The sequence below is a fragment of the Phyllostomus discolor genome, chromosome 6, assembly GCF_004126475.2.
Source record: "Phyllostomus discolor isolate MPI-MPIP mPhyDis1 chromosome 6, mPhyDis1.pri.v3, whole genome shotgun sequence".
Taxonomy (NCBI): Eukaryota; Metazoa; Chordata; class Mammalia; order Chiroptera; family Phyllostomidae; genus Phyllostomus; species Phyllostomus discolor.
This window is the reverse complement of record NC_040908.2, coordinates 50,485,842-50,501,335: the sequence shown is the minus strand read 5'-3', so window position 1 is coordinate 50,501,335 and position 15,494 is coordinate 50,485,842. Positions and strand designations below refer to the sequence as shown.

Genomic DNA, 15,494 nt, shown 5'->3' with positions numbered 1-15,494 from the left:
GGGAGAAAGAAAGGGAGAGAAACATCGATGTGTCAGAGAAAGATCAATTGGTTGCCTCTCATACGCCCCCAACCAGGGACCTGGCCCACAACCCAGGCATGTGCCCTGACAGGGAATCAAACTGGCAACATTTCAGTTTGCAGGCCAGTGGTTATCCACTGAGCCACAATAGCCAGGGCTGGGTCTCAGTTTCTACATCTATAATAAGATGGGTAAAACTCTACTATCTCCACTATCAAAATGGTTTTACCACCTACATACAAACTTCCTTTCTATTCTCCCCTTCTGAAGTTTTCCCAAATGAACTAAACCAGGAGATCAGAACATAAATTAAAGAAGAAAAGATAAATATATGTTTTCTATGGGGAAAAGAGAATCTTTGAGGCAGTGGTTCTTAAACTCTTTAAGATAAGGCTCTTTAGAAAAATTTGGTGACGGGTATATAGCTCTTCTCCCTGGGGAGAACAAACCTTGTATATACTCACAAACAAAGTTTTACATAGAATTTCAGGAGGCTTACTTTGGAACTGGCCACAAATCGTGGGTGTAGATAAGATCCCTTGTTTTAAGAAAAGCTCTATTGTAAAAGTTAACTTTGAAAAAGATAATGTTAGCTGCCTATCAAGATAGGGTACACTGGATCTGGCTGCCATTTCATCTGGAATGAACTTCAGGAAGAAGTGGGAGCCACCAAGCAATTGCAAGCTGGGTAGACACAGTGATAAGTGGGTCAGGGTTGATATAAGAAACAAGAAAATAAGGTTTGCTAGACAATTGTACCTGCTCAGGAAATACAAACCCAGGGGTGCCAGCTTTGGAGAAAATATTTGGATCTGGGATCAGGGAGGACAAAAGAAAAGGCAGAGAGAATACCCAGGAAAATAGCTAAAAGTGAAGAGATAACAGGAGAAGAGTGGAGCTGGGTGGTCAGTGTCCAAGAAGCCAGATCCAGGTCTCAGGGTGGATGGAGAGATGTAAAAGGAAAAGGGGATTGAAAAGAGGAAATCCGAAGGGCGGAGACAGAGGGAGTGGGTGCAGCCCTTGGCAACAGCCCTTGGCAACAGCCTTAGGAAACAAATAGAGCCCTAATTGAATGTAGGTGTGTAAAACGAGTGGCACCTGGATAGAGTCCACCCTCACTATGTACCAGACTCTGGACAATTTAGAACAGCCAAGCCAAACAAAACAAGAATATCAGAAGGAGCGTTTGTTTCTGGCCAAATTTACACATTGATTATTGATTTATATTTTGCATTTTCTTAGAGATTAGGGAAGAAATACAAGAATAGCGAGGCATGAGCAAAGCTTTTTGAATCAGAAAAAGAGTACCTCAGTCGTGATGCCCACTGAGTCCTGCAAAGTTGGAGAGACTAGTTAAATATCAGCACAACTACAAGGATAAATATAAAAGTCTGAATTCCAATACAAAACTAGAAAATGTGAAATATGGACGAGGAAGTTTCTGGTTTACACCAGGTAGTAGGTACATTACTGAGAAAACTAAAGGGTGTTTAGCAAACACCTAGCAGGACAAGGGATCCGGGCAAAGGAGTCTTGCTCTTGCCAGGGGTTCCAGGATGCAAGATAAAAGACAAACAACTTTGCAAACTCCTTTTTTCTTCACCCCCTACTCTCAAGTCCAGGGACAAAAATCTTAATGTCTCTCTGCTAACCTTATAATTTGCACTGTCAGTGGAACTTATAAAGAGGTCCATTTTTCCTTGTTGTGCATAGTATTCTGTTTCAATTTTAATTGTCTTCCTCTTCACATTATTATTAAATAGTTGATTCCATGACTTGCCATTAAATTCAACAATTATATACTGTGCACTCACCATGTACCAGACACTACTAAGTATTTACAAGGGAGAGTCGGATAATATATCAATGCAATCCATTCACTCATTCACTTAACATATATATTTTATGAGTACCTACTGTATGTCAGGTACTATTCTAAATATTAGATATTAGAGTGGTAAAGCAGTCTCTAATATTATGGACTTTATAGTCTAGGGACATAAATGTGCAACTGAATGGCCTGATTAGATAACTATACAAGCAAATATAATACTATGAAGACTATAAATAGCAAAAAAAAAAAAGGTAAAAGCAGGAGTCTATGATATTTTGAAAGAAGAGGTCCCAATTGGCAGGGAGTGAAGAAAGGCTGGGGAGTGGGACACTGTTCATTGGCTCTGAAAAATGCACAGGAGAAAGAAGTGGGGTAAGGAGTCTGTAGGCATGAACCAAGGACTGGAGTTATGAAAGCATGGGCTACAAATGGGTGACGCTGGAGAGGCAGATTTGGTTAGCATCTTGGCACAGGTTGGGAAGAACAGGCTTGCAAAGGGTAGGGGATGGCAAATCATGGAAGTCCTTGAATGACTTTTGAGAAGTGAAGTAGCAAGACTGTAAGAGTTTGTGGAACAGATTGAAAAATAAAAGAAAGAATGTAGGGCAAAAGGGAGATGTTTTTCAAACTTTGCCTTGGCCAGAGATCATTCCTTAGTGAGACTCCATGATTGGAACATATTGATTATTCCTTTGAGCGCATGGCCATTGGTTTTGCAGAGCCAAATGCAGATTTGATATGTGGCTGAATAGTGTATTTAACTTACATATAAATATTTTAACAAGCATTCAAACACCATTATAATCATCATTTCTTTTAATAATAGACTCATTTACATGAGTAAGATAATCTAAACATTTTGTTATTACTCATCAGGGACCCCAACAAATTGAAGAGTGTGACCCCAGAACCTTGTCTACAGGGATAATATTTGAGGGGGGAGGAGTTGGATGACTATCTTGCAGACATCCACAGCCCCTCTCACACCAAATGCTCATGAGTGGGGAACTTAGAAGTGACTGAGTTTGTCCACCTCATGGTTTTCTGATTTCTTGGGGCCTGATATTCACAGCTCTTTCTGACTCCAGTCTCCATTTTGTTTGCATTCCTGTATAGGTGCTCCTTCTTTTTGGGATAGGTCTATGATAAGAAACACATTGGAATCATCTCTGGTTCTGCCTTTATGACAGAGCTGCCTTTACTTTTGGTCCCCAAGGTCCACAAACCTGGACTTAGAGACAGAAGGGGTGGGGCTTGGCTGTCTGTGACCTGAATGATCACAGCCCCTATTTGCCCAGGGAGAGACTCCAAGAAAATTAGCTGCTCTGCTTGGTTATCTGAAAAGCAAACAACTATAAAGGGGACATGAAAGGAGATATTTGTTCCTCAGGGCCCTTGCTCTGTTAATCTACAGCTTAAAGTTAATGAGCCCCAAAGGCAGCACATTGTTGGGGAAAATGCGTGTAGTTGGAGCCTTTGAAGTCCACAGACTGGAGTTCCAATTTTGACTCTGCACTGATAGAACTGGTTACTGCAGAGCCAGGATTTGTCCTTGGTTCCTGAGAGTTATTCTACAGACTGCATGTCCTCATCCATAAAGTTAGTTAACAATGGCTGTTTCTCCTAACTCACAGGTAGTGATAGGAAGCAAACGAAGTCATGACAATGAAGGCGGTCAAGTGTCTTACTGATATATACAGTTACATTTCCCTTTAACGTTCTGCAACTCATAGTCCTTTCTGTCTTCTCTCCTGGTGATCTCTGCAACATTTTCATTAGAGAATCCACACTGGATTTTAAGATCACTTCTGGATGCTAATTTGATTGCTCTATATAAAAGCTTCTCACAAACTCCCTGGGCCTCAAAACAAAAGGTTTGACTTTTAGTTCTTCCACACTTCCACCGCCTACTTAGAGAGAAAGCTTACCATTTTGTTAGTCCCTGAAAGTTATTCTTTCATTTTTAACTTTATTGAGAAATAACTGACAAATATAACTACATATATTTAAAGTGTAAAATGTGATGACTTGATATACATATACATTGTAGAATGATTATCAAGATCAAAATAATGAACATTCCCATCACCTAACATAGTTAACATAGGTAACTCTTCTTTTGTGTGTGGTGAGAAAATTTGTCCACTCTTAGCAAAATTCATATATACAATATTGTATTATTAATTATAGTCATCATGCTGTACATTACATCCTTCAAACTTATTCTTACAATTGAAAATTTGTACCCTTTGGCCTACATTACCCCATTTTCCCTTTCTCCAGCTTCTGGAAACCACTATTCTATTCTCTGTTTCTCTATTCTCTTGGCTTTCTCTTATGTTTTTTCTTTCTTTTTTTTTTATGATTCCACATTTAAGTGATACTAAACAGTATTTGTCTTTGTCTGGCCTTCCCTTAATATAATGCCCTCCAGATTCATCCATGTTGTTGCAAATGGCAGGAATTTTTCTTCTTAATGGCTGAATAATATTTCTGTGTGCATGTGTGTACAAGCACACATATAGTCACATTTTCTTATTGATTTACAAATTAAATGATACTTTTATAAGTCAAGGTTGTTTCCACATTTTGACTATTGTGAATAATGTTGCAATGAATGTAGGTGTGCAGATATCTCTTTAAGTTACTGATTTCAATTCACTTGACTATATCCCCAGGTGTAGGATTGCTGGATCATGCGGTAGTTCAGTTTTTAATTATCTAAGTAATCACCAGACTATTTTCCATAGTGAATCTACCAATATACATTCCCATCAACAGTGTATAAGTCACAGGTGACAAACACAAGGCCCGCAGGCCGAATCTGGCCCTCCACCTTGTTTAATCTGGCCAGGCACCTTGTTTCTACTTGAAGGCAGTACTGAGCTCTCGCTTAACTGTTAAGAAGTAGTTACATTTATACCGTCCTAAAATTACATTTGGACCTTTGAAGGCAACCTCCAGGCTGATGTGGCCCCCGGTGAAAATAAGTTTGACACACCTGATAAGTATCCCCTTTCTCCATATCCTAACCAATATTTGTTATCTCTTGTATTTTTGACAACAGTGATCCTAATAAGTGTGAGATGATATTTTATTGTAGTTTTAATTTGCATTTCCCTGATGATTAATGATGTTGAGCATCTTTTCAGACACCTATTGGTCATTTATATGTCTTCTTTGGAAAAAAAGTCTATTCAGGCCCTTTGCCCGTTGTTTAACTGGGTTATTCGCCTTTTTACTGTTGAGTTGTGTGAGTTCTTTATATATTAGAGAATATTTTCTGCCATTCTGTGGGTCATCTTTTTAATTTATTGATTTTTTCCTTTGCCATGCAGAAGCTTTGTAGCTTGATGTAGTCCCACCTGTTTATTTTAGCTTTTTCTGCCTATTTTTTTGGTGTTTCATTCAAGAAATCATTGCCAAGATTAATGTTAAAGATCTCTTCCCCTGTGCTTTCTTCTAGGACTTTTACAGTATCAGGTCTTAGCTTTAAGTCTTTAATCTGAATAGCCAAAGCAATCCTGAGAAATAAGAACAAAGCTGGAGGCATTATACAACTTGACTTCAAACTATGTTACCAAAAGCTATAGTAACCAAAACAGTATGGTGCTGGCATAGAAACAGGCACATAGACATATGAAACAGAATAGAGAGCTCAGAAATAATATATATTAATGTATATTCTTTCAACTAATTTTTGACAAGGGCTCCAAGAACACACAATGGGAAAGGATAGTCTCTTCAATTAACGATATTGGGAAAACTGCAAAATTCACATGCAAAATGATGAAAGACATTCTTTTAATGTATTTTCCTCATTCAGTCAGTAACTACTGAATATGTGCTCTGTGCATTTTTTTTTTCAAAGTACTTACAGTAATGGAGATATTCTCTGAGCCTTGGGTAGTCTGATAGTTCCCAAAGCCCATCTACTTCAGTTTCCCTTTGCCAATTTGCATTAAGCCCTGTAAGGACTGAGATATGCCTTTACTCTTTGATCACTTTAGTGCCTAAGCTCATCCATATCTCATCTTCTCTCAGAAAAAAAAATTATCTGTTTAGTTCTGGACTTTGACCCAAATAGTTGGGTCCCCACAAGTCCAGGGTTTGAGAAAAATAAGATAATAGAGGAAAAGGCCTGAATTAGTGTTTGGCTCATCATAGAAAGGTGTTCTCATTGTCTCAGGGGTTCCAGGGCTGGTCAAATGGTCCTTTATGGAGAAAATCACTGTGAAGTGAAAGTTGGCGGAAGAGAGCAAACCATAGAGTGAAAGCAAAACATAGAATATCATAACAGTCGATCAGAGGTGAATGTTTGAAGAGGTCAAATGAGGCCAGCTTGGCGCGTGGCCAGAAGATGGTGAAAGACCAACCACGTGATTTTGGGTTTGGATGAAGAGCTAACCAGATTGCTTTTCAATCCAATCTTATAATTCTGATCTGTTTCTTTTGGCTTTGTAAAGTTTTTCTCAACCCTCCACTGTTAGTATAGAACTCCTCTGGAACTGAGAAGCTGAAAGGGTGAACTCATTGATTTTGTACCAGGACCATTTTGCACGATCTAACATTTGCAATTCTTACCTTAGTCATTAAGGTCACGGGCATGCCAACCCACAAAGACTTGTTCATGTGCCATGTTTGCCTTGAAACCAGTAGCGATAACACAGTAAAGGGAAAATATTTAGAAGTAGTTAAAGAAAAGTGATAACTGTAATTACATAAACTTGCCTTTTCCCTGCAAATGGTATCTGGATTTTGATTAACCATCCAGAGTCCTTTATTATGGCAATAATTGAAATGTCCTGGAATATATAAACCAGACTTAGAAAATAAGTGGGACATAGCAAATTCTATTATGCATGCAGTTGCATGGGGTCTGAGTGAGAAGCAATATGAAACACCTGGTAAGTATACTTTCTGGTTTCAAGTGCAGGTGATTGTGTTTTCAGAGCCAAATTTGCCAGGGAGCAATTCTTTCCCCCACTGTAGACTCTTCAAATTAAACCCAAACAGAATTTCCAAATATTAATTTGACACATAACCTCTCTGCTGGCACATCTCTGTTCTGGAGCATCTCTGACACATAACCTCTCTGTTCTGGAACATCTACCTGAATGATGGGTATTTCCCCAAAGAACTAACAACTAATTCTTTAAAAGGTCAAGAATCTTTGGGGGTTGAGTAGATATTCATATTTTAGGGTCCTCTCTGCATGGATTTATCTTATTTAAAAAGTGTCAGGAAAGTTTCAGATGTATTTGATATATGGCCCTAACTCTCAGAATAGTTTAGTAAAATGCTATCTGCATCTCATGTATCTCCTTGCTTAATCTCATTGCATTATGATTATTGTTCATAGAGTATTTGTTTTCTTTTTCTTTGAAGATAAACCTAACTTTTATGGTATCTGGCATGTGGAACATTGCATAGAGTATTGTGGGAATGGGGGAGAGGGAGGTTGCCTGTCAGTTTTTGCTTATGTTGTAAGTGCACTTGAGCTGAGTGACCCTCAAATGGGGAAAGGCTCACTGTCACACTTACATAGCCTAGCCCATTCCTTCCCTGCTAATTCTCTTTCACTTACACTCTGATGCCTGAAATTCCTTCAACAGGCAAGGCAGGCCATACCAAGAGAAAATGATCCCTGAAAATGCCTCAAGAACTAGTAACATTTTAGTAAAATCTATTTCCAAATGAGGTGTAAATAAGCAGTGCCAGGTCCTTTATTCTCGGGCAAAGTGGGCAAGAAAAGGAAAGGAAAGCTGGAGGATAGCAGGTGCCAGAGGGGACAGAGAGGGATCCCCAATGGTTGGAAGAGAGGAGGAAGGTACAGAAAGGGAAGACTGAGAACCTGAATTATCATATTTTACAATTTGGCTTAAGATGGTCCTGTCCTGTGTGTAGGTAAAGTGGTTGGTAAGTTGCCTAATATTCAGCCCAGTGATTTGCCAGTAGACACAGAGAGAGAAAAAAAGTTCTTGAATGAACAATAAAGCTTTGCCTTCTGAGTAGCCAGCATTCTCCATATCAACCACACCAAACAGTCCTCCAATGCACACTGGGGCCCCAGAGGTACAAGAATCTGTGAAGTCATTTTAAGAAGGCTCTTACCCTGGTGGCCCTTTGAATTCCAGACTCTGGACTCATCTGAGACTAAGGCAGCTAGGGTACATTGATGTTTGTTTCCATTTCAGATTGTGTCTTCCCTCCTTGTGATGTTCTTCCTAACTCCATCTCTGGCCCTGATGGTGAGTGTGGGTGGAGGGATCCAACCTGTGTAGTCTTTTAGCAGGAATATTTCATAAGTGATAATCTAGGATGACTTTTCTCAAGTTCTTGTGAGTGTCCCTTTAAAACTGTAAGATATGGGCAAAGCAAAAACTGGATTTTCAACTCTTCTCCTTGTTGCTTGGTTTTCTCCAGAACATCAGTGACAGCCATCCTCTGGATGGCTCTGTTGGGACTCAGAGCATCCATGTCAATGCCTTCCGAGGTATGGTCTACATCCGAGACAACAATGTTTTGAGTGAATGGTATGGAGTCTTGGACTACAAGAATGTAAGCTGTTGAACACATTCATTTACAATGCCAAAGGCAGCCTTTTCTGCTCCAAAAGTTAGCCTTATGCTTTGCCAGAGAGAAGAGGGCATGGTCTACATTTGCCTTCTCTAGGTTTAGGCTTTCAATGGGAATGCCTGTTTCTAGGCAAGGGACTAGCTTTCCTGCAGTTGTATGACTTTTTTGAGCGAGCAACTGTAGGAGGAATTTCTGTAGTTAGGGATCCCACATCCATCTGTGTTCCTGGGAGGCGTTGACTTTACATGGCTCCTGTAGGTCTCTAAAATAAGAGAATGATGAAAAGAACCCCATTTCTTGTATCTGGTATGTACTATAAACGTTCTTTTGTCTTGAGCTCAGATTTTAATTAGTTTATTTACAAATAAGAGTGATTTACTTTCACTTTTAGAAATCTTGCCTTAACCTGACCACCCGTGTCCTTAGATAGTTAGACCTAGCAGGAAGATGCAGGATTGGGAAGCGATTGCCTATGCCTTTGACTTAGTTCTCTGATAGAAAAGCTCTTTAACCACAGAGACATCACTCAGGCTTGCTGTGCCTTTGCTTTCTCATCTGCAAGGGAGCATCTGAAAGAACTCTAGGAGGGTTAAATGAAGTAGGAGCCCACATTCCTCACTTTAACCCAGAAGTTACATCCAGCCATTGCTGATTAGAAGCCCCTCCATCTGCCTCCACATGGGGCATCTCAGGACAGACACCTTAAATGCAGGTGTTGTGTCTGCTCCCACTTGCATCTACTATCATGCTCTCTTCCCCAAACATATCCTCCCTCACACTGCACCTAACACACTCCTGATTTCCTCAAGGGGACATTTCCTGAATCTTCCTATGTGGCATGCAGTTTAGTGATTTCCAACTCTGTTTTAAGCCATAGAAATGTTTTTTTCAAACAAGATATTCCATAGAATTCCATTCTATAGAACAAAAGAAGTCAGAACTACTCTGGTGAGAGGAGGGAGATGCAGGTGAAGTGCCCTTGAGCTCAGTCAGACAGAGCTGGAGAACCACTTCTCCCACCCAGAGCTGAAAGAGGCTAAATGACAGGCTCAGGGCCATATGGAGGGACAGTTGGTGGCAGACACAGATCTAGAATCTGAGTCTAGAGGGTATGATCCAAAGACCCCAATCTGTATGGATATTCAGAGAACATTTTCTTTTTTAAAGTACTTTTATTGATTATGCTATTATAGTTTTCCCAGTTTTCCCCCTTTATCCCCCCTTCACTGCCCCCCCCTCCAGCATTCCCCCACCCTTAGTTCATGTCCATGGGTTGTGCATATAAGTTCTTTGAGTCCTCAGAGAACATTCTGTAACTTGCAGGATGCATTCATAAGCAGTAGTGTCTCAGCTTATCCTCTTGTCATCATGACAAACCTGTGGTGGGGGGAGGCCTGTAGTTTTTTCTTTACAAATGGGGAGGTAGAGGGTTCTGAAGGCAGCTGAGGACCATGACAGCTGCTAAAGTCTAGAATAGGACCCTAAGCTCAGCTTTGCAGTCAGGCCTGGCTCCAGTGCCACCAGTCCATTAGTGGTGGGTAGAGTGCCCTGGGAGATTTCTTCCCAAGCCAGCAGCAGCTACTGTGCCATAGGCCCTCGGAAGCAGGAGGATCTCTGGGCATTGACAGTCCTGCTGCTGCTCACTCTGATGTCAGGGCAGCACTCTCCTGGGTGTCCTACATCACAGTCTAAAGACAGCTATGTGCCAGCACTGATGTTGAGTAGGAGCCACTGACACTGAATGAATGAATGACATAGTTCTACTACGTTGCTTTAAGGCCCTCTTGGTGGCTAAGCTGTATAGCAAGATGGCTTGTGTCTTGGCCAAGATGGACCAAGTTGCCTTTCCAACTTTGGATGACATTAAGAAGGCCCTGGACCACCAGGTAAGCGAGACCAGCTCACTGTGGTCCTCTAGTCTGCTGTTTTCCGACTCTGCATCCTGACCTACTAGGACAATTGTGCACACACAGGGGGAATCCACTTCCTGCTTGTGCTTAATGCCCATGAAATCCTACCATTGTGCCAAGGACCCCAAGTCCCATCCATGGCCCATTTAAGTCAAATCATAATTGGGTCAATAAAAATTCCATGTGATGACATAATTTTATATATTCCAAAAGGGTGTGAGCTACATGTTAGTGAATACAAATTGTTGACTACAGCTATTAGTGTGAACTAATGGAGTGTTCACATCCCGTGCCTTCACTCCTCCCCTGCATGCCCCTCCCCCAACCACACACATACATATTGTCTTTAGATGAAAATGAGCCCAGGTCTGCTGAAACTCTCTTTCCTTCAGCCTCTCAAATGACAAGGGTAGTCAAATAAATGAAAAATCAGCATGAAGTCCTTGCCAAGTCATTGAAACATGCTGTCACTTCCTTTGGTAACCTGCCCAGATCAGCTGAGCAACTTTAATGTCCATGGCAGGAGAGTCACTGAATTTGGGGGGAAATGCACTTTGGGTCACATAAAGAGAGAGGTTGAAAGTATTCCACTCATCTGATTTATAACAAGTAACAAATAATTTTTAAACTATTCTAGATTATCATCACAGATAAGAAAATCATTGGCGGTTGGCAAGTTGAGAAATAAGAAGAGTTAAAGGAGTATAAATCCAGTCTTGGGCATATGCGCACAACACACACACACACACACACACACACACACACAGAGGCTCCCTCACAGATTTTTCTGGAGTAATGTTGTCACCTTGTGGCCAGAGAGAATATTTCAGCTAGAGACAAAACAAGGGCAAGTTTGGATTTATAGCTATTTGTGTAAAATGAATCACGCTTTAGCACATGTTTAATCATGTACTAAAATACATTTCTTGTCCCTTCTTCCTTTCTGCACCACCTCTATATGCTGTCTCATCATTTCCAAATTCCACCTCTTCCAGGCTTTAAAGCATTACCCACCCACTCGCGGCCTTACCTACACTGTCCTAACCAGCCGGGTCAAGAACTTAGCACAGTACGGAATGGCCATCAAGGACATGTGCCGAGAGGTCCCTACCTACTTTGCCCAGCAGCAAAAAGAAGGTGTGTTAATAAGTAGAAACCCAAGACCATTGGCAAGACCAAAAGTGCAATACAATTTTTAGATCATGGGAAGTTCTAATGACAGTTTTTGGGCCTATTCTATTTTTTTGCTACTGGGTATAAAAATAATGCAGCCTGGGATATACTTCCTCTTGTGGCAGAGGTGGTCTCCTGGCATTGGGGCTCACTGAGAACAGGGAGCAGAGGTAGCTTAGCTTTACTGGATGGCTGAGGACAGTCATGTCATCTGAAGAATTTGACAGCTTGTGGATACTGTCACCTGATCCAAAGCTTCCTCACCTCCTGCCTGAGCAGCACAGTGCCTGGTGACCCACTGTTACAGGTCCATTGCTTTGGGGTTGTCACTCCCCCTGTTTCTCAGGCTCCCCAGAGGCTGGCAAGCAGGACCCTAATAGTTGTAGACTGCACTGGGGAAGGGACATCTCAGGATGGCACCCCTGCTGGGGATATGGTGGGAATCAGTGATGGCCAGCTTGGAAAGCTACCAGATAAGAAATTTCCAAATGACCCACTTTTCCAGATATAGTCAGTAGTCTCTTCCCATTAGGCTATTGCCAGTCACTTACATCTTAGGGTAAATTCACCGCACGAACAAGACTTCTTAGCAAGGGGACACAGCAGGAAAAGGAGGAGAACTTGAGGGGCTGGGGGTTAAGGAGGATGATCAAAGGTCATCCTCCTTAGGAAGATGTAAAAGTAAAAGAAGTAGAAAGAGGGACGGGGGACCAGCTGTTGCAGCACAGGGGAGACCTCAGTCTCTTGCTGGCAGAGCTCTTCTGAGTGCCACACCTGATGTAGCTGCAAGTTGTAATACGAGGCCTGTCCAGAAAGTGTCCAGCCATGTACTACGAAAAATAGAGACATTTATTGAAGAAGGTACAAAATATAAGAAATACTATACATAGAAATTGATGTCTCAGTCCCCTTCGAAGTAGGCACGTTGGGGCCCCACATAGTTCTCCCAATCACCATCAGCTGCCCCGTCATATTTTCCTGAATCTCATTGAAGGCCTGAAGTCTCTTCCCTTTCTAAGGAGATTTTAGTTTTGGGAAAAGCCAGAAATTGCAGGGTGCCAAATCTAGACTGTAGGGGGCCGAGTCACCTGGATGATTTGATGTTTTGACAAAAACCTCTCCACAAGACGTGATGCGTGAGTGGGCGTGTATTTGATGAAGCTGCCAATCACCAGTTGTCCATAGCTGTGACCTTCTTAATCATCTGAATAATTTCTGCAAAGGAATGTTCAAGCGTAATGCAAAATTTGATGCAGATCCATTGCTCTACTCAGTCATTTTGAATATGACAGCCACACAGTACCCATGCTCACTCAACAGTGTCTACCACCCCCACTGACTATAACAGTGAAGTCATCATCATTCACACATGTGCATTCCAGTCTACTCTCCTTGGCTGCCAGGTTACATTGATGTTTCACAAACCATTCTTGTTATATTAACAATGACTGGACTTTTTCCAGACAGACCTAGTATACCCACTCTACTTTGGGATCATAAAGTGATTAAATAATTATTTTGCAAAATGTCTCTTTTTCTTCTTAAAGGTACTGCACTGGCAATTAACCCTGATTCATGTTTTGAAGTCCAGCTTCTGTCCTTTATGGGGCTCTCCATCTGTGGCGAGATTCCTGGGCTCTGAACTTCCAAGTCAGCCATGTGGAGCACGGACCAGCCTAGTGGGGTGATTGGCCTGAAACCAGCATGTAGGGCCTCAATGCTCCCCCTCTGCCAATAAAAAACTCTTCATTTCCACCTTCTCCCTTTCATACCCAGATTCACCTTTGTAATCTGGAAAATTTGGTACAATTTCTCCTTCTGGGTTAGAACAATAAAGTTTCTTGCCTCACTGCTGTAGCAGATGATAGTGTAGCCCTCCCTGCCTTCACTGTCCCCCCTCAAGTTACTGAGTTACTGGCATTCCCATCCATGTGCAGTCCACAAAACTGCACACCTGCATGGTGGGAAGGAGGAGGTGCCTCTCCTAGATTGTCTCATTTCTAAAAGCCTCTCTTTGGGGTGTCCCTTAAAGAATCTCTTGAGAATTTTGGCAATAAATAACAAAAAGACACTAGTCACAGCATAGACAAACTGTCAGGTATGAGGCCACATCTCTGTCTCCTGCAAATCGATGCTGATATTCCATGAAAGCCTATTCACCATGACGACCCAGCTTGCTCCATGCAAACCCCTGAGAGGGATCTAAAGCTCCCTCAGACCTCCCTTTAGCATTGATCTAACCCCCCCTAGTGGTAACTCACAGGCATTTCTCTCTGTCGCAAATGAATAAGGAGCCTGGTCTCTTAGCACTGGTTCATTTTTTTTATATAATTTATTTTTTCAATTTATTTATTTATTTATTTATTTACAATGTTTAAAAATTGTTTTTCTTTTTTAAAATATATTTTATTGATTATGCTATTACAGTTGTCCCATTTCCCCCTTCACTCCCCTTGACCCTTTATACCCTCCCCCACCCACTTCCCCCCCTTTAGTTCATGTCCATGTGTCATGCTTATAAGTTCTTCAGCTTCTACATTTCTCATACTATTCTTATCCTCCACCTGTCTATTTCCTACCTACAATCTATGCTACTTATTCTCTGTACCTTTTCCCCCTCTCTCCTCCTCCCACTCCCCTGTTGCTAACCCTCCATGTGATCTCCATTTCTGTGGGTTTGTCCCTGTTCTAGTTGTTTGCTTAGTTTTTTTTTGTTTTGTTTTGCTTTAGGTGTGGTTGTTAATAATTGTGAGTTTGCTGTCCTTTTACTATAGATGTTTTTTTAATCTTCTTTTCTTAGATAAGTCTCTTTAACATTTCATAAAATAAGAGCTTGGTGATGATGATCTCCTTTAACTTGACCTTATCTGAGAAGCACTTTATCTGCCCTTCCATTCTAACGAAAGCTTTGCTGGATAGAGTAATCTGGGATATAGGTCCTTGTCTTTCATGACCTGGAATACTTCTTTCCAGCCCCTTCTTGCCTGTAAGGTCTCTTTGGAGAAATCAGATGAGAGTCTGATGGGAACTCCTTTGTAGGTTACTGTCCCCTTATCTCTTGCTGCTAGGATTCTCTCCTTCATTTTTACCTTGGCTAATGTAATTATGATGTGCCTTGGTGTGTTTCTTCTTGGGTCCAACTTCTTTGGGGCTCTCTGAGCTTCCTGGACTTCCTGGAAGTCTATTTCCTTTGCCAGATTGGGGAAGTTCTCCTTTATTATGTTCAAATACATGCTCAATCTGTTGCTCTTCCTCTTCCCCTTCTGGTACCCCCATAATTCGGATGTTGGAACGTTTAAAGATATCCTGGAGGTTCCTAAGCTCCTCCTAGTTTTTTTAAATTCTTATTTCTCCATTCTTTCCTGTTTGGTTGTTTCTTTCTTCCTTCTGGCCCACTCTATTGTTTTGAGTCTCAGTTTTCTTCCCATCACTATTAGTTCTCTATGCATTTTCCTTCATTTCTTTTATGGTAACCTGCATTTTTTCATCTAATTTGTGACCAAAATCAACCAACTCTGTGAGCTTCCTGATTACCAGTGTTTTGAACTGTGCATCTGATAGGTTAGCTATCTCTTAGTCACTCAAAAGGATGAGTTCTGGGGCACTGATTTGTTCTTCTGTTTGAGCTATTTGTTTTTTCAGTCTGGTCACTCCTGTTACGGTGAGGGGCAGAGCCTTAGGTGTTCACCAGGGCTGGGCACCCCAGTCACTAGATTGTGATGTTGTATGTGAGGGCGGGATCTAGGGGGAACAATGGCAGTGGTAGCTCCATTCTCCATGGAACCTCAGTTCCTTCCCTGGGATCCTTGGTTGCACGCTCTGCCCTGCTCCACAATCACTGCCTACCTGGGTCTGCCAGCTGCCGCTTGCATACTCAGGGTCCACCCGCTGCGATCTTGCACACCCCAGATGCCTTATGCACTCCCGGGCTCCCGGTTGCCTTCTGCGCTCAATTCTCCCTGTTCTCCGTGCTGCAA

The 15,494-nt window shown here is 41.6% G+C and overlaps 1 protein-coding gene across 2 annotated transcripts; it reads left to right on the top strand.

Moving 5' to 3' along the window:
* Window positions 1-6,627: 6,627 nt before the first annotated feature.
* LOC114498562 (gastrokine-3-like) lies at window positions 6,628-13,498 on the top strand. Of its 2 annotated transcripts, XM_028514515.2 has the most exons (6): window positions 6,628-6,762; window positions 8,053-8,106; window positions 8,282-8,416; window positions 10,213-10,320; window positions 11,340-11,481; window positions 13,065-13,277. In XM_028514515.2, the coding sequence occupies exons 1-6, from the start codon at window positions 6,751-6,753 to the stop codon at window positions 13,157-13,159; spliced, it is 546 nt and encodes a 181-aa protein (XP_028370316.1). In that variant the 5' UTR covers window positions 6,628-6,750; the 3' UTR covers window positions 13,160-13,277. The 2 variants fall into 2 exon arrangements, with proteins under 2 accessions (XP_028370316.1, XP_035884030.1); XM_036028137.1 differs by lacking the exon at window positions 11,340-11,481 and having other exon boundaries at window positions 13,065-13,498.
* The last annotated feature ends 1,996 nt before the right edge of the window (window positions 13,499-15,494 follow it).

Excerpts from the sequence above, each read along its gene's own strand:
- LOC114498562 (XM_028514515.2), top strand. Across the intron at positions 10,321-11,339 it reads AGAAGGCCCTGGACCACCAG|GCTTTAAAGCATTACCCACC; the intron begins GTAAGCGAGACC and ends CACCTCTTCCAG. Across the intron at positions 11,482-13,064 it reads TGCCCAGCAGCAAAAAGAAG|GTACTGCACTGGCAATTAAC; the intron begins GTGTGTTAATAA and ends TTCTTCTTAAAG.